Below are 24,727 nucleotides of genomic sequence, written 5' to 3' on the forward strand. Positions count from 1 at the left end.
TGTTCCCGAAGGCCTCGGGATTGTCGACTCTCTGTACTCGGAACGCTGTGCGGTATTTCCAACTTATAACTTATAAGAGATGTCCCTCGGCTGATATTCGTGGACTGTACTCTTCCTCTTTTTTCTCTCCTTTTACCTCTTGTGGTGGCCGAGATCTATACTTCCGCTCGTCCAGCTTCCTCCGCTTCCCCGTCATAGCTCCCCACAAAAGTTTGGCACTGCCGCCACTTCGATCCGACTTGAATCATAACCGAACGGTTGTGAGGAATTAAAGATCTCTGCAATTGATCCCTTCTGTGCAGTATCGTTCTATCGAAACATTTTGGAAGGATCTGCAATACAAATCCAAGCAATTGCATTCGCTTATTCCCCGGGATTGTATACTTCCGCTTCTCCGCAATTTCGGTATTCGCGACAATCGGAAGAAACTCGATTTCGCGTCATTTCGGGGGTCTTAGATTAAAGGCCTAATTGGACATTTTCTTTTGACAATTTCCTGAACTTCTCTACTACATCTTATCCTCACAATGTCCGCGAAAACCGCCAATGGGAAGCGCACATCGCCTGCGGTCAACTTGATCGGTAGAGTAGACCCCCGTCCTTGAGATTGTGGAAAAGTATTGACTGTTTGTTAGCTGGTGGTGGTGCCGGTATGATGGAGGCCCTCGTGTGCCATCCTCTAGACACGATCAAGGTCCGCATGCAGCTGTCAAGGAGAGCCACAGCCCCCGGTGTAAGTTGCAAATACCCATTACCCATGAAATATTGCTAACCATATTGGCTTGACAGGCTAAGCCGCGCGGGTTCGTGGCCACCGGTGTCCAAATTGTGCGCAAGGAGACGGCCCTGGGTCTGTACAAGGGTCTGGGAGCCGTGCTGGGTGGAATCATTCCCAAAATGGCCATCCGGTTCACTTCATACGAGTCATACAAGGGCATGTTGGCCGACAAGGAGACCGGTCAGGTTACCAGCAAGGCCACCTTCCTGGGTACGTGAAGACAATCCATACCGGACAGAGACCACAATTGAGTAGCGGCTAACATATCGATAGCTGGTCTCGCCGCTGGTGTGACTGAAGCCGTGGCCGTCGTCAACCCAATGGAAGTCGTCAAGATTCGTCTGCAGGCACAACACCACAGCATGGCCGACCCGCTCGACGTCCCCAAGTACCGCAGCGCGCCACACGCCCTCTTCACCGTCGTCAAGGAAGAAGGTCTGAGCGTGCTGTACCGCGGTGTCTCCTTGACAGCCCTGCGCCAGGGAACCAACCAAGCCGCCAACTTCACCGCGTACACCGAGCTCAAGGCCGCTCTTCAGCGCTGGCAACCCGAGTACAGCAACAGCCAGCTGCCCTCCTACCAGACCACCTTGATCGGGTTGATTTCCGGTGCCGTCGGTCCCTTCTCCAACGCCCCCATCGATACCATCAAGACCCGTCTGCAGAAGACCCGTGCCGAGCCCGGCCAGTCGGCTGTCACCCGTATCATGGTTATCGCCAAGGACATGTTCAAGACTGAGGGTACGCGCGCTTTCTACAAGGGTATCACCCCCCGTGTCATGCGTGTCGCTCCTGGTCAGGCTGTCACTTTCACTGTGTATGAGTTCCTCAAGGGCAAGCTCGAGGCCTCGAACTGGGCTTTCGTCGGTGGTAAGTTTGAGGAGTAAACCCAAAATGTTTTGTTTTTGAAGCATTGTGATACCTGACCATGGTGGGCGTTGCGTTACCTCTTGAGGCCTTGAATATTGTTCAACTGCTGGCCGGTCGCGGCCTTTTTTTTTGTATATATTGTGTGCTTTGCGTTTCTTTGTATACCACTTTTGGTGCGCCTTGAGCAGAATAGAGTTTCTTCAAACGACTGCGAGAAAATAAAGTAGGCTGTAGTATGTCAGTACTTTGATCAAATCATCAATGGAATTGTGGTCGAGATGGACGAGAGACAGTGTACTCAGTACAGAGTAGAAGTAGAAACAGATGTGGAGGCAAACTTGGCTGACAGGCCCCTCATTCACCGCTCCCTCCCCCTCAATAAACAACCACTCCGAGACAACAGAGAAACAAGCATCATCATGCAGTCCGGAATCACAGGTAAATGATATATCACATATATCCAAGTCTCAATTGAAACAACTAACAACACCCCAGTCTCCTCGGAGCTGCAAGATGCCTTCACCCGCTTCAACTCCGACGCCTCAATCTTCTGCCTCCCAGTAACCATTACATCCGAAAGCCTGACTCCTCTCCCAGCCCTTTCGTTCAGCGGCACACCAACCAAGGAATCATTCCTGTCGTCCCTCCCCCAGCTGCAATCAACCCTTCAGCCCAAAACACCCCTCTACCTCCTGCTGCGCCGTCCCACAGCCGCTGGCACCGCAACTCTCATCGCTCTAACTTACATCCCGTCCAATGCGCCCGTGCGGGCCAAGACGCTCTTTGCGTCGACCCGCTCAACTCTGAGTCGTGAGCTTGGGACTGAGAAGTTTGGTTCGACGGTCTTCGCTACGGAGGAGGAGGAGATCCTTAGTGTTGAAGCTTGGAAGGAGCGTGATGGCGAGGGAGCTGGTGGTGTTAGTCGGGAAGAGATGATGGGTGAGAAGGAACGTGAGCTTGAGGCTGTGAGACGGGCTGAGGCTGAGGCTAGGAGTGGGACTCCTGGTCGGGATATTGGTATCGGGGGCACCTTTGGTCCTGGGTCTGGCTCTGGCATGAAGATCTCTATGCCTGTTGATGAGGGGGCTAAGACTGCTTTGCGCGATCTACGGGATGGTGGATTGGTGCAGTTGGTACGTTTTTACTTGTGGCTTGTTACGGGGAATGCGGAGAGTGGATGTGGAGGGGCTGTGAGATTGGTATGCTAACTTCCTCAAGACGATTGATATCCCCACGGAGAAGATCACGCTGGCTGGTTCCCAGGCTGGTGTTGAGCCCAACGATGTCGCCATGCATATCTCTGAGACTTCGCCGCGCTATTCCTTCTACCACTACCCCGGGTCTGATGTTGTGGTCTTTGTGTACACTTGCCCGACCGGATCGTCTATCAAGGAGCGCATGCTGCACGCCAGCTCGCGGAGGAACGCCATTGCGGTTGCTGAACAGGAAGGCCTCAAGATCTTGAAGAAGGTATGTGCACCCGAGGGGTTCGTTTCGTTTCGATGCTCATTAGTTGCAGATTGAGGCCTCGGGCCCTGATGAAATCACCGGCGAGCGTTTGCAAGAAGAAGTCAACCCGCCACAGAACCTGGGCACTGCGCGAGGATTCGCCAGACCCCGTCGCCCTGGCAGGTAAATTCGCCACCGTGTAGATAGAGCGAATGAACCAGTTCGGAGTGGGCCAAGACTGTCCGACACGATGATTGTGCTCGTTTTGTATTGTAGATTCGTAAAGTCGTCTGTCGCCTGTCGTCTGTCGTCGCTAGGCTGAACATGGTAAAACGTCGAGCTCACGCCTAGCTCACGTCTAGCTCTCCCAACCCGGGCACACCACCAAATCAAGACCAAGGGGCGAAAAGCGTGTGATCATTGATTCCGGAAACTTTTCTTTTGGTAGAACAAATCTGTCCTGGAACTTCCCAGATTGATAATCTTCGGGCATCCGTCGCGGTCCTTCTCCAGACGCGTACATTCAAAGCAGTAGAATGCATCACTGATTCCCTCGCCGCCGCAGACAACACACTTGTTCTGATAGTTGCCAAAGGAGCACTCATCGCAGATGCGGACCAGAGTCGTGGGGCGCACGTAGGAATCGCACACGGGGCATTTGCCGTCGCATTTGTCACACAGACGGCCGATTGAGATGCCAGGCTGCTTGCGGCACATGACGAGATCGGGGTGGTGGCGAGACATGGCTGAGAAAGTGAGAGGAGGTAGACAGAGCAAAAGCTAGAAATGCAACTGAAGAAGTTGGAAAGAAGTGAAGAGTGAAGGTAGAAGAAATGAGCACGAGGATTATGTGGTCTGTGCACGTGCCCCAAGCAGTCCGTTCTGTTCTTTCGTGACCCCAGACAACCAAGTCCAAGCAATTTGTGGCAAACGTCTCTGTGTTTCGATTCTATTCGTATAATTCTACGAATTTGCACTGCGCTTGCAACTGGTATTTTCAACAAAACAGCATGTCCGAACAGTACGGCTACCTCCCCTCCCGTAGCAACCCGCACCCGCACATGAAGAAGTACAGTGGCTAACACTCTATCTCGTCCGTATAGCATGCTCGCCTCGGCAGTCGCCGTACCAGAACAAGAATCCCACCGCCAATCACCAGAATTGACAAGCAAGCGACGCCAGTCCTCGGTCTCAGAACACGACACCAAGCGCCGGCGACTAAGCTCCCAAAGCAACCTCTCCCCGCAAAGCCAGCGCCGCCGCTCATCTCCTCAGCCAGATGCATCCGCAGAAAGCAAACCTGCGCGGTCGCGCGGAGGCCGTGAGGAAGATCGTAAGCGCGGTCAGCGGTTATTCGGTGGGCTTCTAGGTACTCTTTCGCAGAGCTCGAGCTCTGCGGCGCAGAGACGGCGCGCGGACATTGAGCGCAAACAGCAGGATAAGTTGAAGACTCAGGACTTGCAGTATGATGAGTTGAAGAAGCAGCGCAAGGAGCAGCGTGAGGCTATTCGCAGGAAGGAGACGCCTTTGTATGAGCGTGAGGCGGTATGTTTACTTTGATATTCTGGATTTTGGGTTTGATTTGACTTCCTCTTCTCTTTCAGATGAATACTCGGCACGGGAATATGATTGCTATGGCACATTTCCTCAAGACGCGGGCGGAGCCCGTTCTGGTGAGTGATCCGTCTCTGCTCTACGGTGATTTGGAGACTAACTAGAGTGAGCAGTATTATAAGCCATGGCAATCACGACCTGGCGATGAATCGGTGATACAGAAGCAGATTGAAGAAGCGCAAGCGACGGTCGCACGTGAAGTTGCCGAGTTTGAAGCGCGATACCCACCTGAGGCCTTTGCACCCCAACCGGATAATAGCAATGAGGAAGAGTCAGTGGCGAAGGAGCAGGGAACGCAAGGCGAGAAGATGCAGCCAATAGATACCGCTTCGGACCAACCAGCTGCTTCAGAGCCTCTGGATTTAAAAGATTCCGAACCCAAGGAGCCAACCCAGGAAGCCCCCAAGACGGCCAAAGCAGACACTAACGAGAAAGACGCTGGATCAGTGACAATGAATGGTTCTGCTGATGTGGCCACTGCTGTACATGATTCGAGCGATACCCATCATGATGATGGCGGAGAGGTCTTGGAGGATAACGAGGATACTGTGATTTATTAGATTCCAGTCTCCTGGAACTCCGATGACGATTACCTGCAGATGCCAAATACAATACCCGGTCTTGGTTTACACTTTGGAAGTGAAATCAAGGCATTCAATTATTCATGGAATCTATGGCTAGAACATGCTTATCAGGGCAGCAAAGTATATGTCCTCTCCATATGGTAACATACACATCTATATTCCTTGCCTATATGGCTTATACCCCTGTCAATTTGTTTTGGGCAACCGCCAGCGATATCAGCACCATAGGCCGATAACAAGATAAGCTTATCTCTTGGCTCTCTATAGCCCTAACACCAGGTAAATCACTCCCTTATATAGTCGAGTAGAGCAGGCCTGGAATACACTGCACTCAAGCTTCTATTCTAGCTGTCAAAATGACATTCCCTCCAACTGACAAAAGTGAAAAACTCCCCGATGTCACCTCAACCCACAGCCCCTCCTCAATCGAAAGCACTACACCAAAAGACAACACAACCCAACGAGGTCTCTCATCCCGCCATGCCCAATTCATCGCCCTAGGAGGCGCAATAGGAACAGGTCTCTTCGTCAGCACAGGCGCAACACTAGCAAAAGGCGGCCCAGCCTTCCTAGTCGGTAGCTATGTCCTCATGTCTCCGCATTAGTATACCTGATCCTGACAGGCGTCACGGAGATATCTGCCTATCTCCCTCTTCCAGGGGCAACGATGAACTACTACAGTAGTCGATATGTATCGCCTAGTCTGGGGTTCATGATGGGGTGGCTATATTTCTATTCTTATGCCATCTTTGTGCCGTTTGAGCTGACTGCTTCGGCTATGGTTATTAACTATTGGCATCCCGATGTTAATAATGCGGTTTGGATTACTATCATGTTGTTGCTTGTTGTTTCGCTCAACCTGCTTCCGGTTAAGTTCTATGGGGAGTCTGAGTTTTGGTTTGCTTTGCTCAAGGTTCTGTTGATTGTGGGCTTGATAGGTCTTTCGTTTGTACTGTTTTGGGGTGGTGGGCCTAATCATCAGCGTCTTGGGTTTCATTATTGGATGGAGCCTGGGGCTGTCAAGCCCATGACTGTGGATGGGAATTCCGGGCGGTTTGTTGCTGCACTTGCTACTCTCATCAGCTGTGTTTTGCCGTTTACTTTCTCGCCTGAGATGATTGTTGTGACTGGTGGTGAGATTCAGTCTCCCCGTCGCAACTTACCAAAGATTGCTCGCAATTTCTTTTGGCGATTGATTGTCTTCTATATTGGCGGCACCATTGCCATCTCTGTTATCTGCCCATCTGATGATCCATCATTGACGCGTGGAGGCAGTGGTGCTGCTTCTTCGCCTTGGGTGGTTGGTATCAGAAATGCTGGAATTGCCGGTCTTCCCAGTGTTATTAATGCTGTGATTATCACTGCAGCATGGTCATCTGGGAATTCCTTCCTGTATCTTGCCAGTCGGTCCCTCTACTCCATGGCCGTTGAAGGCAGTGCCCCTCGAATCTTCCGCAAATGCAGTAAAAACGGAGTCCCAGTCTACGCAGTCGTTGCCAGCTCACTCTTCTCCCTGCTAGCATATATGAATGTCAACACAGGAGGTTTCATTTCCTGGGTCTGCTGTTCAATCACCTACATTCGTTTCCGGAAGGCTTGTGATATCCAGAAGATCCCGACGGATAGTTTGATTGCTCGTTCTCCTTTGCAACCTATCGGTTCTTATATCACCATGTTTATGTTCGGGCTACTTTGTCTGCTCAATGGGTTCACGGTCTTCTTTCCATCGCAGTGGTCCGTTGTTGATTTCCTCTCTGCTTATATTGGCCTTCCGTTGTTTGTCATCTTTTACTTCGTGCATCGGTTCTGGAGACGCCAGGATCCTTGGACTATCCCTTCCCACTTGGTTGACTTGCATAATGGATTGGCGGAGTTGGAGGCTGAAGAGGATTTGGATGTGTCTAAGGAGACTGTTTGGGGGCGTCTGAGGCGCTGTCCCCAATTGTTTTCTACCTTATGCGGTCATTCGAAGTAGTTGAACTTTATATAACACATACAAGCGACGATTGGCGTGCAAATACACTATTTTGGCCAAAGTGGAGATCTTGGCACTAGTGTCTTGGCGTTTAATGGGCCGAGGCAGACGCTCTTGAGGGGTTCGGTCTGTTTAGAAATCAGTATCTCGTTTAGTCTTTTTGGTCTTAATGTATATTTCAGAACTTAGCTCTGGATCTATTTCTAGGCTCCACTACTTGCTATTGACCGGGGTTGCAACTCTCACACCGTTACTTGCGGCGCGGCAATATATGTCAACCTCGGAGCCGCATCATATCAGCCTACAACACACCACCACCGCCAGTTCAGTTTTCGAAAATTGAGACTGCCTAGATTTTCCAACTCCAATCTGAAGCTACTTATTATGCCTATTGATAAAATCCAAGTATCGGGCGATTCTCGCATCGACTACAAGACCGCGGTTCTCAATGGCCGCAAGTACTGTCAGTATCGCACAACAGCGCGAATGAGACCCTCAAAATCCAACAGAGAGCCAAAATCTTACATACCACAGCTTATATTCTGAGCCAGCCCAAATCAGGCCAATACAAAGCGACGGTGTTCCTGGTGAGCACCTCAATACCCGTATCCCAAACGAACACATACACTAACACCCTGCACAGATCCATGGCTTCCCCGATATCTCAATGGGCTGGCGATACCAGATCCCAATGCTAGTTAACATGGGCCTGCGAGTCGTAGCACCCGACTGTCTAGGCTACGGACGAACAGTAAACATCCCCACACCAGCATCACCACCAAGAAACAAACCCACTAACAACAAAATCAGGACGCCCCAGCTGATCCTACCCCCTACGGTCACAAAAGCTGCGCAGCGGATATAAAAGCCCTAGCAACCCACCTAGGTGAAAGGAGAATCATCCTGGGCGGGCATGACTGGCACGTCCCCTCTCCCCCCAAATCTTCTATACCAAAACTAACACCCAAAACAGGGGCGCTGCACTAGCCTACCGCATCGCCCTCTGGCACCCAGAACTAATCTCCCACCTCTTCACAGTCTGCGTGCCGTACGCAAGACCAATGGAAACAGAAGTCCACCTAGAAGATCTAGTCCGTACAGCCGCTCCTCATTTCGCTTACCAGATTCAGTTTGCTAGTGGGGAGCTGGAGAAGATTGTTCAATCTGACGATGAGATTCTCCAATTCTTGCTGGCGCTTTATGGAGGTCGGAATGAGCGTGGTGAGGTTGGGTTTGATGCGCATCACGGTGTGCTTGTTGACCGGTTGGGCGGGTTGAAGAGGTCGAGATTGCTGGAGGAGGATGAGATTGCGTTCTATGTGAAGGAGTTTGGGAGGAATGGGGTTCGGGGGCCGCGTATGTTATTTCTCTTGCTCTTCCCCCCTTGATGGAGTAAGTTTGTTAACTTGTTTTTGCTATTGCAGTGAATTGGTACCGGACTCGGCAGGTGAACTACCAGGATGAACTTGCTATTCTTGGTCGCAAGATTGAGGTTCCTACGTTGTTCATCCAGGCGCTAAAGGATCAGGCTTTGCCTGCTCATTTGGGCAAGTCTATGGCTAAGCATATCCCTAGCTTAACGGTGAAGCAGGTCAATACCTCCCACTGGGCGTTGTGGGAGAAGCCTCAGGAGGTGAATGACATTATTGAGGGGTGGTTGAAGGAGAAGGCCTTTACTGAGGCTCGAGCTGAGAAGCTGTAGTGAAGGATATGCAAGGTTAATGGCAAATATTGATTCATTATTGTGTATGCATACACATCGTATCTCTGGATTAAACATGTGGCATCATAGCAAGCTGCAGGCAAAAAAACAAAGGCAAAAACTGCCGAACTGGTATTAGACCCCGATTAATACTGGTACACCCTAGTCTCGATATTGCAGCCAACCTTCTCCAGACGATCGACAAAGCCCTGTCCCATGGTAGCAGGGGTGACAATACCACCACGCGAGACCTTCTTGATAGTCTCCTCGTCATTCAGAATAACCATAGCAGCCTCCGCAAGCAACAACCCAGTGAAAAGGTACATACCACCCTCGAAGGTAATCTTACCAAAGACGCGCTTGGTCTGCTCACCCTCGGGTGTAGCGATGGCATGGTACTCCAGACGATCATTCGTCGAATCTTCGCGGCGCGGTCCGCTACCAGGCGCGAAGATGAATTTCCGCAGGAGCCAGCGTACAGGCGGGAGCGCGAGGAGCATTACACCAACCGTAAAACCGATGTGCACGGCTAGACCGATGAAGGCGTTGCGGACCGACAAGAACTGTCTGAAATAGAAAGACTTGCCGTAAAGCTCGGGCATGAGGGTGCTGCTGCGGTGCACCAGGGTGATGTCGACCATTCCCGAGGGGGATGTTGTCACTGTTCCCAGATCGCGGATTGAGCGGAAGCCCAGGACCTTGTTGAGGATTGAGTCGCTAGGAATAGTCTTTGGTGGGGCTGAAGCTGCTAGGGCGAAGGGGGTCATTGATTTCATAAGCTCAGATGCTGGGAGCGAGTCGAACATTGTCAGGACTGTGTTTAGGGTGCCGCCGCTTGGTCCGGAGGATCTGTTTGGGTTGGTCAGATTGAAGTCTGGTGGAGAGATTTGGGTGTGGGTAGTACATACTTCATTTCTTTGATGGTGCTGTTGATCTCGCGCGTCTGCGAGGACAAGTCTTCTCGAACTCGCTTGACGAGGGACCAGGCTAGAATATCAGCTGGCGCACTCTCAACTCCGGCCGAGGGGATCATCTTTATGCAGTTAGTATATATCTGCCACTGCGAGGAAGGATAGTGGAACCAACAATTGCGCCATTGGCTTTGGCGGTCTCATGGTACTTCTCGATGATCGACTTGATCCATGGCGTTTCACCAGTCCTGTTACAATTAGCCAATGTCGGATAACCCCAAAGCAAAGACTAAAAACATACGCATCGACGTAGTGAGTCCCGTTGGTAGCGCATGCCTCCACCACTGGGGTCGAATACAAGTGGTAGGGACCCACACAGTTGATAACGAGCCGCGTCTTTTGGGCAAGCTCCTTGAGCTCAGTCGCATTGAGTTGGACGACCAGGACATCTATGCAGAGCCAGTAAGTTTAGATCCATAGCAATCGCTGACATGAAAGTCACAGGGCTGTTTACCTGGCTCAACGCGGTCTGGGTTGAGAGCTTTGAGCTGTTGAGCAATGGGCTCCATCTTCTGCATGGAGCGGCCAGCAATGGCCCATTTCAGGTCGGTGGGGTGATTCTGCACAATGTGCTCGGCGCAGAATTGGCCTGTGTAGCCCGTTGGGCCCAATAGAACCAGGTCATATTGGCGGTTGGAAGTCATGGTTGTTGCCGGGGATAGATGTAGGTCTGCAGAATGGGAGCTTGCGGATAACAAGCCTCGGCAAGCTAAAGGAGTGGTATGTGCTTAAACAGAGGAACTTGGTCGCAAAACGGGAGATTGAGATTCTGTACACAACTGCAAGCTATTCAAACTACACAATATCCCCTGAGCTATTTCTAACGCGTATACATATATCTTCTTTTAGATTCACGTGACCGGATAGATCGATGTCTCCGACTGCCCCTGTTTCCGTCTGGAACAAAATAAGGCCGATTGGAATATCCGAGGCATTTTGTGAATTTGACCTCTGTCACGCCTGAATTGAATGGCATCGACATCATTATGGAGACACAGTAAAAAATGTATCAAAAGCAATAAAAAGAGGAGCCAACTGACATCATGGAGCCCTGGAGAAGCCCAAAGTAAGCATTGTGAACACCTGAGGCCACAAAATTGCCACATTGGGCGCCATGACATAAGCCCACACAAGTCAGGTGACCCCCTAAGCCAAGAGCCCTAAGCGAGAATCCACAGCACAACCCGCTCATTCAAAGCGTCGTTTTCGATCTCCTGTTCAGTACCCATCTTCATCCTCTACACCAGCCAAGATGACGAAGCGCACCAAGAGTATGTTCTCCCTAATGATGTTTCGACTCATCGCAAGCCGAATCTCTTTTCTTTTCAATGCTAACTGTTCACTCCAGAGGTCGGCATCACCGGTAAATACGGTACCAGGTATGGCACACTCGAACTCCGCGCACACACATGAATTCCTCGATCGACGAAAAAAAACGAAGACTCCCACAATACGACCACGATTCTAACCATGCTCCAACAGATATGGTGCTTCCCTGCGTAAGCAGGTGAAGAAGATGGAAGTCACCCAGCACGCCCGCTACGTCTGCACTTTCTGCGGAAAGAACACCGTCAAGCGCAAGGCTGTCGGTATCTGGGAGTGCAAGGGCTGCGACAAGGTTGTTGCCGGCGGTGCCTACGCCGTCTCGTAAGTGGCCCATTCAGACTACTCCGTCGTCGACCTGGGACCTGGACTGCACTGGACTGAGCCCAGGCGCGCACACAATGCGATCAAGAATGAAGATTACTGACCTTCACCTCGCTTATAGCACCCCCGCTGCTGCCGCCACCCGCTCCACCATCCGTCGTCTCCGTGAGATCGCTGAGGTTTAAACGGGGGATTATGTGGTTTCCTTTTTCTTCTACGGTTACGTCTGAATACCAAAAATGAATGAAAAAAATTCGGGATTCGAATTCAATTGTTGTGCTTGCGCCAATACTCGTACGATGTGACTCGCTTTAGCTTTCGGTCGCTTCCATTTTTCGATCTGATAGATACTCGACCTGCCTTCTCTGCTTGCGACCGGATGAACCATACGGATTGACTGCGGACTGTGGTCTTTTCATGTGGTTCTCTGATGTCGGACACGCGTAGACATGTCCTGGTGAAGTAGTGACCTAGTCACTTTTGACTCAATATCGGTGTGAGGACCTTATGCGCTGGGTGCCTGGCATATGGTCCACCTGACGCAGACTACGGATTTTTACCCGCGATCATGACTAATATCAGAATTGGTCCAGTCCTAGAGATTTTGTCTTTGCGATTCTCAAAAATAGGTTCATTATCAACTTGATGCTGATTAGCCAATTTCGTAGTGTTGTACTCCGTACAAGGAGGTCCTTAGGTCGAGGCGTTCACATGCATATCCACATTCATACACATGTTAAGCGCTGAACATGGACCAAGGTACTTGATATCTGTCGAATATGCTACCTGATACTTATTCAAGACTCTGAATGTCATACGCAGACAATCTCGCGTTATATATATATATACCACACGCTATTGAATGAAAACTGTAACTAGCATCATTTCTCACTTGATTCTTGATTATTACAATTCAACTGCTATGCCCTCACATTTTACATATGTCACCCGCTCTTAAGTGAATACCATATTCTTTATGTATAAGCAATATCCAAAGTAGTCCAATATTAAGCGGGCAATCCAGGGCATCAGTCGCCTCCGTCACGTTCCTGTTTTGCGTTAGTCCGGCAATCCGGCCCACCTTCAAAAGGCGCTCCCCACACCTTCTTCGCTTCTACACTTCGCTCTTCATGGACTTCGCCTCCAACGTCTTTGTCCATGTCCGACGTGTGTATTGTTTGTCTAGGAGACCTTGGTGAAGGCGCTGGTGATCCCCTTGAGCCCGTAAGCCTGGATGGGAATGGCGACTTCAAGGATGGGCTTGAGGATTCAAGCCAGATCGCCCAGCTACTTCCCTGTGGTCATACCCTACACAATAACTGCTTAAAGCCTTGGGTGGAAAGGGCTAATAGTTGCCCAATATGTCGTCGCAGCTTCAATATGGTTGAGTTGAGTGACCGGGTAGGAGGTATGGCCCCCTTCCTTGAATATGACGATGTTGAATAATTATACTAACTGTTCTTCGCTTATAGGTGCGGTTACTTCATCCTATGCTGTTAAAGACCGAACGCAAGTCGCTGAGGTCGACCCTGCTATGCTCATCGAATATGGCGACGATGACCAGGTCGACTTCCAACCCTGTACACTTTGCGGGAGCGCGGATCACGAGGATGTTTTACTTCTTTGTGATGGATGTGATGCTTCATCGCATCTATTCTGCCTAGGACTAGACGAGATCCCCTCGGGAGCATGGTATTGTCAGCGATGCGAATCGCAACGGACATCGGTGGCGGCTGAGGTGTCAGCGGCGCCATCGCGCCTGGCCGAACGACGGAGTCGACGAACGAGGGCGCAGCAGAGGCGCTTGCAGAATACCAGCCAGACAAACTCGCATCATTGGGCCCGGGTCTGGCAAACTGTCTGGGATAACCTGAACCTCGATCTGGACTTCCCATTCGATGACGATCGCTCTGCCGAACGGGTGATGCAACAGCGTCGTCGTGAGGAAGCTAACCGGCGCGAGTTTCAAGCCTGGCAACGTCGCTTCGAGATCGCGGAAAGTCAGGGTAGTGGTAATCGGTTCCGCGACACCGCGTCGCTATTCGATCTTGAACCCGCCCGACCATCCCGTCCCCGGGTTCCTAGAGAGCCTACGCCCGAGCCCGAGTCTTTGGAGGAAATGCGAGCATGGAATGCTTTTGAAAGAGCCCGGGAGATTGAAAGCAATCCCAATGCTGCCCGGAAGCGCAAAGAGCCTACCATGTCACCGTCCCCCGAACCCACCGAGCCTCAGCGCAAGTTGAAGCGCCCTCGCACAAGGCGACCGCAAGAACTAGCAGCACTCGCCCAACAAAACCAGACCGGCGAATCATCTAGAGCTGCTAGTGCCAACGCGAGACTACATGGTGAAAGCTCCAGCGGCCCTAGCTTCCTGTCGTCACTATTAAAGGAGGTTGAAGATGCACCTAGCCGCACCTCATACGAACCGTCCGCAGCGACATCTGTTGTCCTCACCGACGGCGCATCTCCTGGTCCATCATCCCCATCAATATCACCTGCATCCTCCAGCCGTTCATCTCCTGTCATGTCCACCACCCCACCTCCTTTCCCACGAAGCCGCCCTATATCCCCTCTCCAACTATCCTCTCCAGCCGAACCCTCATCACCACCATTCTCCCCCGAAATATCATTTTCGGGCAGTCCATCTAATGGCGCCAACGGTACAACAGAGGACACAACAACCCGCCCAACCGCTCGCCCCCGATCCCGCATTCCCCAACGAGCACTCCATGCACTGCAGACAACACATCAGCATTCCCGCTCAGCAGACTCATCCCCAACCCGCACAGGCCCATCCCTAGCCCTGAAATCCGACATCCAGAGAATGGTCGGCACAGCATTGAAACCCCACTACCGAAAGAAAACCGTCTCCAAAGAACAATATACGAACATCAACCGCTCAATCTCTCGAATGCTCTACGATCGTGTCGGCGACAAGCAAACCCTCGAATCGGATGAACGCACCAACCTCGAAACAGAGGCCCGATACGAAGTGCAGAATACCGTCGACGCTCTCAAACGCAAGAATAAAGAGAAGCAGCGCATGCTGACCGCCGACTCGGACGGTGATCTTTAATCCTTAATGACTATATGAACCCGAGGCATTTGTGGCGTTCTCAGCGATTCAATCTTGAATGGATTTACTAGTCATGGAATGGATCCTGTATAACTGGCGTTTTTAACCTTCCATCGAGACTGGTTCTTGTTTGTACTTTTGTACTTTTTCATCTTCCTTGTTTCTGTTTCTGAGCGGGGCATCTTGTGGTGATATCTTGATTGTTTCTTCTCTGTATACCCTCGACGTGATTGGTTTGGACTGCTATACTTTTTGGTAGAGCTTGTCTTGGTCTTTTTCTTCGACTTATATACTGTGTTTGAAATATCTATTTTGGTCATTGGATCAGACTAACGGACCTTATGTAAATGACATGGTAATTTTCCCATTAAAAATTTACGCAGAGTGTATCCCCGACCAATCTGCATCCGAGCTGGGTTTTGTCCAGCCCCTATTGTGCAGGCTTCAATATCGCGCAGGAATGACGGATCCTGAAGTAACACTCAGAGTTTGTCACCTTGCGCTTTCGAGAATGAAAAGAGCCTGAAGCCCTGAAATTGGCTGCCATAGCTGCCCCAAATAGGTCAGAATATCGTGAACTATAAGGCATTAGCGATTTTGCTAGGAGAGAAAAGACGATCCCTGTTCTCCCGGCAATGTAGATCATGTTGATCCGATCTGCACCATATGTAATTGTACTGCACGTTCACGGAAGGGATCTCATTAATTCGGTAGTTTTGCGGTGTAGTCGGCAGATCTGATCAGGGATGACCTTTGTGATACTATTGAGATCCGCATAAATACGTGCAACGAACTGTGGGTACATATAGAGATCTTGACTTCTCCTCTTGAAGGCCCCATATGACGGAGCCTCGGGCATCTTAATGACATAATTGGGACTGGCAGGCAGCAAATCTTCCCTCTCTCTGGAATTTACAGGTTTGTTTGTACGTGGTCATATGAACCTAGTCTCGCCGAGGTTAAAATTGGGACTTGGAATAGAACCTGTCACACATTTGCTACCTCTTGACTCCTCATAGTTGTATACTCTTGGATTTCATATAAGAATCATGGGATTAAATATGGATGCCATAGGGGGTGACAAGATCACTGCCATGTTGGCCGCAGATGGAGGGTTTCCCAATGACAATATCTTCAACCCCCTTCTTTCTCTCGCTCGTGAAGTCAAACATACCATTTACTATGACCCGGAAGCTGGATTGAATACGACATATGAAAACTTCATTACGGATATGATATATGTGCGCCATGACCTCAAAATGCAATTGTCTGCGCACCTCAATGCCGATGGAGCATTGCTGGAAGAAAGATCCCTCGTTTGCTTTCTAGCACCGGCAAGCTACGACCTCGCAGTAGCTGCCTTCGCAGTGCTTGCGCTAGGTGGTACAATCGTTCCTCTCTTCTTCAATTTGAAAAGAGAAAAAGCACAACTAATGTAAGTATAGTGACATCTCTTCCTCCAGAGGGCGTGTTTAAAGGCTGCGAAACAGCCCGGTCAAATGTTTCCTAGCTACGACAGAATACCTACAGCAAGCAACATATATTCAGTCCTACGCAGCCTCAAACTCACTCCCTTCAGTCCAGGTTGCACCTATTCAAGTGCACCATACCTGCCCCGAAGCACTATGGGACCTACCAATCCGGATAGAAGAAACACTAACCATCTCCGAGATACGTCCAGGGGTAATAATGAACTCCTCTGGAACCTCCGCAACAAAAAAAGGAGTCATACGAAGCCGTGGCTTCTTCTATAACCAGCCACGCGCACCAGCAGACGAAGCAGTTCTAGTCAACCGCCCGGCGACTTGGATTGAAGGGATCCAGCCCTTGACTCTTTCTGTTCTTATGAGTCGCAGGGTGGAGATCGGTAATCCGGCCGCAGGCATGGATATTTTGTGGGAAAGATTGCGGGCTCGCCGTGTGACGACCATCAATTCGGGTCCTATGATGTGGATGCAACTTGCTCAGTATTATAGTTTTCATGTATTGCACCTTACTCAGAAGAATGAGTATATACAAGGTGCTAGACATGTGCGTGATGCTTCGACGGGATCGTGTGTTGCTTTGCATTCTTTGTTGAAGTTTTGGAGAGATGAGATCGGTATAAGACTGGCAGTTTGTTATGGTAGTATTGAGATAGGCGTGCCCATCACTGCGGTTTATCCCGAGGAGGAAGAGTATGATGAGCAGGTACGGTATCCTATCAGACGGAAAGCTATAGTCCAGGGTCTAACTTTATGATATGACAGCGATGCATTGGCAAACAGCTATTTACCGATATGCCAGTCAAGCTTTCCAATGGTGGCCATGGAGAGATACTCGTGGGAGGTGTTACTACTTTTTTTAAGGGTTTGGGTATGGAATCACTCACATGAAATAGTCCACGAATTCATGAAGTAAATACTAACAGGAAGCAGACACCTCCATGATGAGGTTCCTTCTACTACTTGCTTTGACGTCGAAGGATTCTTCAAGACCGGAGATCTTGCCCACAGATTAAATGACCACTTCGTCTTTGACGGTCGAACATCCATTGACTGTAAGTTACTCAGACCATCAATCTTCATATTGTTTGGGTCCTAATGAAAACACTAATTTGCAACGCTGGCGACACTGTCTCTATTCTGAAGCTCGAGGAGGCCCTTGATGGACTCTGTTGTTCAGAGGAGGCCTATGTTGTTCCTGTCCAAGATCAAAAACTCGCAGAACAAGCTGGAGCTCTTGTCCGCTTTGTCAGCCAGGATCACATTCTACAGCAGCTTCGGAATCATTTTGGCCTCTCATGTCCGTCCTGCAATGATTCTCACTGCATTGCGGGTCTTGCGGGCAGAAGATACATTGCCCAGAACGCATAGTGGTAAGATTTCGAGGAAAAGTCTGCAAAAGCAGTCCTTCCCATTTACCCCAGGTGGGTGTTGGATTGCCCGATGACGTTGAATTATGGGAACAAGATTTTGATTAAACAAAGAGTTGAACATTTCTTGCAGTAAAAGACGATGGGTTTACTATTCAAGTCTACCAATATGGTCCCTGGATCCATCTAAACCTCTTATAACAAAGCAATAGTCAGTAAAATGCGTACTAATTACAATATGTGACAGAATAGTACATGTTTCAAGCATTAACACTCGCACTCTTCGTCATCCCAATTCCAACAGCAGCAGTCGTCCCAGCATCAACCGGGAGGATGACACCAGTCATCCACCGAGCATGAGGCCCCGCAAGAAAGACAACCGCTCCAGCACAATCCCATCCATTTCCTTCTGTTCCTAATAAGCTTCGCTTTCGACGAGCTTCTCGGGCCTCTTCACTCATCCCATTCCCATACATCATAGGCGTATACAGCATCTAATAGGAATTAGCGTTGGATTTCCGTAAAAGAATATCGAGAGACATACACCTGGACACACACAATTCACGCGAATCCCCTCTGAAGCATGATGCGCAGCCATAGCACGAGTCATATTGACAACTGCACCTTTGGCAGTGGGATACAATAAGTGAGGCGTGCCGCCTTTTAGGCCAGCAACACTCCCCATGTTCACGATGCTTCCTTTAAGCTCGCCATCATTCTGAGCCATCTTTGGAATTGCATATTTTGCCATGTGGACCATACTTGCAACATTGATCTCCATACTCTTTGCCCACTGCGTCATGTCCACCTCGACTGCAGTTCCCGCTGCACCGCCAATTCCGACATTGTTGATCAAGATATCCAATCGACCGAATTGCTCTATGGCGTGCTGCACTGCAGCTTGACAGTCTGTTTCTGATGTGACATCTGCACGAAATGAGAATGCCCGTCCACGGTTAGGCTTGGAGTTAATCATTTCTACCGTCTTGTTGGCCCACTCTAGATCAAGATCGATGCAAATCACATCGCAGCCATCATCTGCAAGGAGAATTGAAATTGCACGTCCATTCCCAATGCCATCGCCTAGACAACCTGCGCCTGTGACAATGGCAGCCTTGCCGGCTAAGGATCTTGATGGGGGATCTGATGGAATGCCGGGATCCATGGTCGACACTTTCGGGATCTTGGAACTGGGTTTAATCGGACATTCTCAAGAGGATATCCCTGCGCTCGACCTATATAGTCATACACTCATACTGATATCGTAGGTGAGTCGATCATGCGGGGTATTGGCCGTCGACAGTAGCCGAACCGAGGCCTGTGGGGTAGTGATGATCCAAGTCTCTACAAAGCTCCAAGCTCCCAGTCACCTACCTCACTCAACAGAATGGATTTCTCCGAATACACTGGCCCCAGCGCTGAATGGCTGGCCCTCGAGCCAACGCTCCCGGCGCTCCCCAAGGACCTCTCCGTGTCGCAATTGAAAGCATTGCTTAACAAAGGCCGCGAGGAATCTGCTGCCCAGGACATGATCGACCAAGGCCTGAGCTCTCTTGTCCAGATGCATGATCATACTGTCATTGCCCGCGACGGTACAGCCCTCGAAGCCCGCACTTATCGGCCGGCCGGCGTTCCCATATCCGAGCGTCTACCGGTCTACGTCCACCTCCACGGCGGAGGTTTCCTGTTTGGAACACTTGCCTCTGAAGATGCAACCTGCTCGCGCATTGTCGCATCTCGAGCTGAGAATGGCACACCTGTCGTGGTATTCAATATCAATTACCGCCATACACCCGAGCACCGCTACCCCACCGCATGGAACGACACCGAAGACGCATTCGTCTGGCTGCACGAACATATCGCGGAAGTCGGTGGTCTGAGTGATCAGGTTGTTGTCGGTGGTATTTCGGCCGGAGCATGGATGACTGCTTCATTGACGCTGGCGCAGCTGCGCGGCGATGATAAGCGCATCGCTGCCTGTCCGAAGATTGCCGGGCAGGTGCTGATGATTCCTTGTCTTGTTCAGTGGGATCATTATGCTCCCCGGCAGGAAATGTTGAAGAGTCCGGATTTGTCGAGTTATGTGCATTGTGCTGATGCGCCTATTCTGCCTGTTACTCGGATGAAGTTGTTCAGTGATTTGCTGGGGGTTAGTGATGCGAGGGATTCTGTTGGCGATCGTCGTATGGGTCCTGGTAATGCTACTGCTGAGGAGGTTAAGGGTTTGCCTCCTACTGTTTTTGGGATTGCTGGCAATGATCCGTTGAGAGATGAGGGTATCTTCTATGGAAAGCATCTCGCTGATAATGGGTAAGTTGGCTGATGCTTGAGATGATTTCTTATGTTCTAACGTTTTACTCCCCTCAGAGTTCCTACTGATATCCATGTTTTCCGCGGTGTGCCCCATGGGTTCAGGAGGTATGGCGACAAGCTGCCCGGAAGCAAGAAGTGGGATGAAGTTATGAGTGGCGGTATTACATGGGCGCTGGGAAAGCCTGCAGCTGGTCCATTCGTGATCAAATCAGACTGATTTGTCGGCTTAAGAACAATTGTATTCAAGATCCCTGGACATATTCACTGCCGTATCTACCAGGGTCGGGCTATATCAGTGTTCATCCAAGCATAAAAAGGGGTTTCACCAGGAAACCGTTGTATGTTACATGTATGGACTATATCCGATAGCATGAACAATATAAATGCGAAAAAAAAAACTAAGCAATGAAAGAACCCATTGAAGTGAAGTCCATCGGAGCTCTGTGCGGCTATAGACCCGAGACTATTCACCGCCCGCATTGAGGACCCGCCCGATTGTCCGTCGAGTCTTCCTGTTTAGCTTCATCATCTTATTGTTCTCGATTGTGCATGTCTATTGTCTCATGGATGCAATGTAATGCCAATTAGCCTGCTGTGACCCCCGCACCGTCATAGAGGGCAGGCCCCTTTCCCGCCCCTTCGTCTTAACATTCACTCTCCAAGGCAATACTTGATTCCTTGAGCAGCTCAAAACTACAAACCCTCGAAGTTACTAGGCTGTACCTTCCACGACAAACATCATATACCTTCGCGATCTACAGTTACCTAGGCAAACCAGCACACCCCGACCCCACACCTCACAATGCCCTCCTCCGCCACGAACGGAGCCTCCTCCACCCCGGACGCTCTGGAGTCCGATCTCCTCGTCAAATTGTCAGCAAGTTGCGCCCTTGAAGATCTACAAGAAACCCTTGTTGGCTCCCTCCACCGCGTAGGTTGGACCGACAAAGTTACAACTCTCGCCACTGAACTACTCCGCGCCGGCCGATGCGAAACCTTTGACGATGTGATGGAAGCAATCTTAGCTTCAGCAGAGGGAAGACCACACCGTGCACTAGGCTCCAAGGCTACAAACGGCGAAGCCACCACAAACGGCACAAACGGCACCAAGAAAGGCAGCAAAGAGAACCCCGCCTACGATCCTCTGAAGTACATTGAAGAAGTTGATGTCCGGATTCCTGAAACGGTGGTGGACGAAGGCGTCCGCGGTCTCAAAGATATTCTACGAGATGTCGCCGACCTTGAGGGAGAGAGTGCGCCTAATGGCGACAAGAAGTAAATGATTCCGGACAAAGGCGGCACTTCAAGGTGCGATCATGCATGGCTGGGTTTTCTTTAGGAGTACAAATGTTTTCGGGCGTGCGGCATTGGACTTTGTTTCTTCTGTTTTTCCATTTACGATTCGTGGGGGGTACATGTGAAGTCCACAGGCGCTCTTGCATCATCTCAATAGATATATTACGGGGTTCTGCATATTCCCCATCCAAGCACCTGATTTCCCGTGTTACTACTCTTAGTACTCCTAGTAGGAGATTAACTCATTCTGCTCTACAGGATCAGACATTCCCTATGACGCAATGAGGCACTACATGTCTGCTGTAGCGAGATCTCAACTGTAGAAGACGGGCGCCGGACAAAAGCAGTAGCCCTATTGGGCGGTTTTCTGATTCATTTCTTTCGATGGTGGGATGAACCAACTTGCTGAAACGTAGGGGCTGTCTAGCAAATTTCTCGGAAATTAACCGCGCATAGTGGAAAGAAGCCCCAAACTCTGTGATATCTCATTTAAAGAGATCTTGGTAACATTTAATTGGGTCTAACAAAAAAAGACTTTGTCAATGTATCCACATTTATGTATCAATTGCCTCAGCTACTGTGTAAATTTCCTGCCTGTGCAATGTATTCTATCCGATCAAATTATGTACAGTGTTTCTGTTTGATCACAGCGTGTTTGCATATCTTTATGCTCTAGAAAATGCAGTGGGAAGACGTTAAAAATCTATGAAATTAACTTTCTTTGAATTACTGAAAAATTTGAGTGTGTCAGTACAGTATACATGCATTGATCACTCTTGTATCAATCTCTGGCGGGGCACACTTGAGATCTGTGCAGAGAATCTGAAACCAATTACTCCGTACTGTATTTCGGGCTATCTGGATACGCCCCTCCATGAACATAAATGTATACATACTGCAAAAATGAAGTTGTAGAAAACAGAAGTATAAAGTGGGACAAACAACTGGGGTCCAGACCGAGTCACGTGAACATCACATCAGACCGTCTTCGCCTAACGAGCTTCGACTTGGCCCATGTTTGTTTTGCCTCAGGGGACCACCTGTTCTTTGATCCTGTGCCTCTATTTCATCGTTAAATTGAGCCGCTGCCTACCCCCGTTTTACTCGTGTTGTTGATTGCCGCATCAACGCCCTCGACCGCACCCCTCCTCGGAACTGCAAGGAAGACAGTCCGCTCGAAGCGCGCGACACAAACGACATATAGTATCCCCGAACAATTTCTGTTCGTTCCATGTTTGCCTGCCAACGATCGAGTCTTTGCCCGGTTCCCTCTTTCTACCCGCGCGTCGCGACATAGAGCATTCGGCGCATTACCGCCGATATTCATTTCGTCCGCTCTGCCTGGTCCCAGTTCCTCCGCTTTGGCGGTGGCGCCTGTGCACCCCTCATTTAATTCCCCAGTCTTCGGTGAATATTAGTCTGCAGCTACAGTCCTGTCATCATGTCTCTTCACCCCTCCTACCACGCCGACTCCGACGCGGATGATGAATATGAACGTAGCGTGATTACCTCGCCACACCTTACAATGGAGTATGAGACGTCGCCCACGGATTCGAACATTTCATCGGCAGAACACACGCCGACCAAGTTTGGTCACCCGAGCGATGGTCCCCGCTCCCCGCGAACAATCATCACGGAATGGTCAATCGAAGAATGCCAGGAATTCTTGACGTCACTTGGTCTGCTGCAATATCATGGCACATTTAGAGGTAAGCAGGCTGCTTACCGAATAAATCAGGCGCCAGGTTCTAATCACAGTCTGTCGCGCAGAGAATGGGATTGTTGGCGAAGCGCTTATTGCCCTGAGGCACGACGAGTTGAAAGAAATGGGAATCAACAGTGTTGGACATCGCCTGACAATTTTGAAGAATGTATATGAGATCAAAGTCAAACAAGCGGTTCCTTTGGATGCGGATCATTATATCCCACTTTGTATGTTGCTCACTCCTTTGAAGCGAACATGTTCTGACTATTTATAGCTGCCGATCAAAGCATGAACGAGACAGCAACGCAGGATGATCTTGCCCGTTTGATCAAATCAATTCAGGTTCGAGATGAGAAGCTCATGTTGGTTGAGACAGAGCTGCGTCGAATCACAGATGATTACCGAAGATTGCGTGAAGAGATTCTTCCAGTGATTAAGATAGCAAAGGATCGTTCGCACCCACTGCCTCCGCCATCTTCAGGTGGACAGCCTGCTGGAGGGCAGTCTTCAGAATGGCATGACAGCAACACAGGCACAATTACCTCGCCTTCTCAAATAACCCTCAATGAGAACTCTTCTTCGTCAAAGCTTGTGCGGGCTTTCTCCAAGCGCATTCACACCGGGGGTGCCACGCCGAAAAACCATTCGCCAACACACATTCCACCCATGATACACGAAGGCCGCTCTCATCACGATACCTTGAATCCATCAGCTGCTGCGCTGGCTGCTTCATCCCATCTGACAGCTTCAATGAATGGACAATCGCAGCACTCGCCTGGAATTCCCTCTCCGACATCGCCCAACACACACCATGCTCATCCTCAAACACTCAACCCGCGTTCCTACTCCCAACCGAGCGCTAACACTAACCGCAACACGAACTATGATTATGCCGAACAAACCCCTACAATGCATTCTCGATCAGACCGACTCACCCCAAGTCAAATGCCAACATCTCGCACTGAGACTCCATCTTCATCCCGCCTTGACCCGCGCAATGACCCGCGTCATGACCACCGAACTGAGTCTCGGGCCGAGTCAAGAGCCGGTGGAGGCGAACCATCCAGCGTGGAAATATTCAAGTCATTCCGAGTCTCATGGGAAGACCCTTGCTACAAGGTCCTACCAGCTGCGCTCAAAAAATATAATATTAACTCTGACTGGAAGAATTACGCACTTTACATCGTTTATGGTGATCAAGAGCGTTGCTTGGAATTGAACGAAAAGCCCCTTCTTTTGTTCAAGCAACTAGAAAAGGAAGGCCGCAAACCAATGTTCATGCTCCGGAAGATCCACATGGACACACCGCAAGGGACCCCCGGACCTGGCGCCACGGCACCCAACAATGCCGGCTTTGAAGGTGGCCGCCAAGGCCAGATAAACCTCCCAGGGGGTGTTTTGTGATTTTGAAATTCCCCCTTCAATGCACCCCTGTTTGTGGCTTGAGATACCCGGTGTTTTACCTAAGTGCCAGATCACTTTTCATACCTCTGCATTTGTTTTGAGTGGATCCTTTCTATTGTTGGTTTCTTTGGTGTTTGCGTACAACCGGAGAGCCGGTTCTGGAATGATGGATTCATGAGTGACCTGGGCGTTTTCTGCTTTTTCAACGTTGTCAATATTTCTGGCGCGTTGCTCCCATGCAGCTTTGTGCATCAGCCTTTTTGTTTCTTTTCTTTCTCCACGAGATATCTCTTGTTTGGCATAGGACTTTTGTCTGATTATTCGCATAGTACATTATAAGCTTGTACATGATATTTCTATTACTTATTTAGATGCCTCCTGGTAAATTTAAATGACTCGCATTAGTTGGCTCCTATCGTTTACATCATAATAGTACTCCGTATTGTACGCTTCCCAAGAATAGCAACGACATAGAAGGCGCAAAGAGTG

General features: G+C 49.9%; 13 protein-coding genes across 13 annotated transcripts; 10 read left to right on the forward strand and 3 right to left on the reverse strand.

The window, feature by feature from the left end:
• Nucleotides 1-527: 527 nt before the first annotated feature.
• N7508_010541 (putative succinate:fumarate antiporter (Acr1)) lies at nt 528-1,665 on the forward strand (the record flags this gene model as incomplete). Its single annotated transcript, XM_058468601.1, has 4 exons — nt 528-582; nt 636-733; nt 790-988; nt 1,052-1,665. The coding sequence occupies 4 exons, from the start codon at nt 528-530 to the stop codon at nt 1,663-1,665; spliced, it is 966 nt and encodes a 321-aa protein (XP_058316447.1).
• Nucleotides 1,666-2,067: 402 nt separating this feature from the next.
• N7508_010542 (twinfilin) lies at nt 2,068-3,284 on the forward strand (the record flags this gene model as incomplete). The annotated part of the gene is made up of 4 exons (XM_058468602.1): nt 2,068-2,086; nt 2,144-2,781; nt 2,867-3,118; nt 3,168-3,284. The coding sequence occupies 4 exons, from the start codon at nt 2,068-2,070 to the stop codon at nt 3,282-3,284; spliced, it is 1,026 nt and encodes a 341-aa protein (XP_058316448.1).
• A 230-nt stretch (nt 3,285-3,514) lies between these two features.
• N7508_010543 (PHF5 family protein) lies at nt 3,515-3,841 on the reverse strand (the record flags this gene model as incomplete). The annotated part of the gene is made up of 1 exon (XM_058468603.1): nt 3,515-3,841. One exon carries the CDS (start codon nt 3,839-3,841, stop codon nt 3,515-3,517), a length of 327 nt encoding a protein of 108 aa, XP_058316449.1.
• A 360-nt stretch (nt 3,842-4,201) lies between these two features.
• Nucleotides 4,202-5,271, forward strand: N7508_010544 (pinin family protein; the record flags this gene model as incomplete). Its single annotated transcript, XM_058468604.1, has 3 exons — nt 4,202-4,642; nt 4,702-4,770; nt 4,825-5,271. 3 exons carry the CDS (start codon nt 4,202-4,204, stop codon nt 5,269-5,271), a joined length of 957 nt encoding a protein of 318 aa, XP_058316450.1.
• Nucleotides 5,272-5,651: 380 nt separating this feature from the next.
• On the forward strand, nt 5,652-7,270 carry N7508_010545 (amino acid permease; the record flags this gene model as incomplete). Its single annotated transcript, XM_058468605.1, has 2 exons — nt 5,652-5,871; nt 5,901-7,270. 2 exons carry the CDS (start codon nt 5,652-5,654, stop codon nt 7,268-7,270), a joined length of 1,590 nt encoding a protein of 529 aa, XP_058316451.1.
• A 384-nt stretch (nt 7,271-7,654) lies between these two features.
• N7508_010546 (alpha/beta fold hydrolase) lies at nt 7,655-8,972 on the forward strand (the record flags this gene model as incomplete). Its single annotated transcript, XM_058468606.1, has 6 exons — nt 7,655-7,733; nt 7,805-7,857; nt 7,914-8,021; nt 8,081-8,190; nt 8,244-8,626; nt 8,695-8,972. The coding sequence occupies 6 exons, from the start codon at nt 7,655-7,657 to the stop codon at nt 8,970-8,972; spliced, it is 1,011 nt and encodes a 336-aa protein (XP_058316452.1).
• A 146-nt stretch (nt 8,973-9,118) lies between these two features.
• On the reverse strand, nt 9,119-10,587 carry N7508_010547 (saccharopine dehydrogenase family protein; the record flags this gene model as incomplete). The annotated part of the gene is made up of 5 exons (XM_058468607.1): nt 9,119-9,821; nt 9,881-10,005; nt 10,059-10,131; nt 10,185-10,332; nt 10,398-10,587. The coding sequence occupies 5 exons, from the start codon at nt 10,585-10,587 to the stop codon at nt 9,119-9,121; spliced, it is 1,239 nt and encodes a 412-aa protein (XP_058316453.1).
• A 608-nt stretch (nt 10,588-11,195) lies between these two features.
• Nucleotides 11,196-11,775, forward strand: N7508_010548 (60S ribosomal protein eL43; the record flags this gene model as incomplete). The annotated part of the gene is made up of 4 exons (XM_058468608.1): nt 11,196-11,214; nt 11,292-11,322; nt 11,426-11,590; nt 11,712-11,775. The coding sequence occupies 4 exons, from the start codon at nt 11,196-11,198 to the stop codon at nt 11,773-11,775; spliced, it is 279 nt and encodes a 92-aa protein (XP_058316454.1).
• A 973-nt stretch (nt 11,776-12,748) lies between these two features.
• On the forward strand, nt 12,749-14,666 carry N7508_010549 (putative PHD and RING finger domain protein; the record flags this gene model as incomplete). Its single annotated transcript, XM_058468609.1, has 2 exons — nt 12,749-12,998; nt 13,063-14,666. The coding sequence occupies 2 exons, from the start codon at nt 12,749-12,751 to the stop codon at nt 14,664-14,666; spliced, it is 1,854 nt and encodes a 617-aa protein (XP_058316455.1).
• Nucleotides 14,667-17,780: 3,114 nt separating this feature from the next.
• Nucleotides 17,781-18,685, reverse strand: N7508_010550 (SDR family NAD(P)-dependent oxidoreductase; the record flags this gene model as incomplete). Its single annotated transcript, XM_058468610.1, has 2 exons — nt 17,781-18,014; nt 18,065-18,685. The coding sequence occupies 2 exons, from the start codon at nt 18,683-18,685 to the stop codon at nt 17,781-17,783; spliced, it is 855 nt and encodes a 284-aa protein (XP_058316456.1).
• A 222-nt stretch (nt 18,686-18,907) lies between these two features.
• Nucleotides 18,908-20,050, forward strand: N7508_010551 (alpha/beta hydrolase; the record flags this gene model as incomplete). The annotated part of the gene is made up of 2 exons (XM_058468611.1): nt 18,908-19,830; nt 19,888-20,050. The coding sequence occupies 2 exons, from the start codon at nt 18,908-18,910 to the stop codon at nt 20,048-20,050; spliced, it is 1,086 nt and encodes a 361-aa protein (XP_058316457.1).
• Nucleotides 20,051-20,635: 585 nt separating this feature from the next.
• N7508_010552 (uncharacterized protein) lies at nt 20,636-21,112 on the forward strand (the record flags this gene model as incomplete). The annotated part of the gene is made up of 1 exon (XM_058468612.1): nt 20,636-21,112. One exon carries the CDS (start codon nt 20,636-20,638, stop codon nt 21,110-21,112), a length of 477 nt encoding a protein of 158 aa, XP_058316458.1.
• A 1,458-nt stretch (nt 21,113-22,570) lies between these two features.
• Nucleotides 22,571-24,238, forward strand: N7508_010553 (adaptor protein STE50; the record flags this gene model as incomplete). Its single annotated transcript, XM_058468613.1, has 3 exons — nt 22,571-22,838; nt 22,900-23,061; nt 23,109-24,238. 3 exons carry the CDS (start codon nt 22,571-22,573, stop codon nt 24,236-24,238), a joined length of 1,560 nt encoding a protein of 519 aa, XP_058316459.1.
• Between the last annotated feature and the right edge of the window lie 489 nt (nt 24,239-24,727).

This window comes from Penicillium antarcticum (assembly GCF_028974205.1).
Source record: "Penicillium antarcticum strain IBT 31339 chromosome Unknown utg000009l_segment0_segment0, whole genome shotgun sequence".
Classification (NCBI taxonomy): Eukaryota; Fungi; Ascomycota; class Eurotiomycetes; order Eurotiales; family Aspergillaceae; genus Penicillium; species Penicillium antarcticum.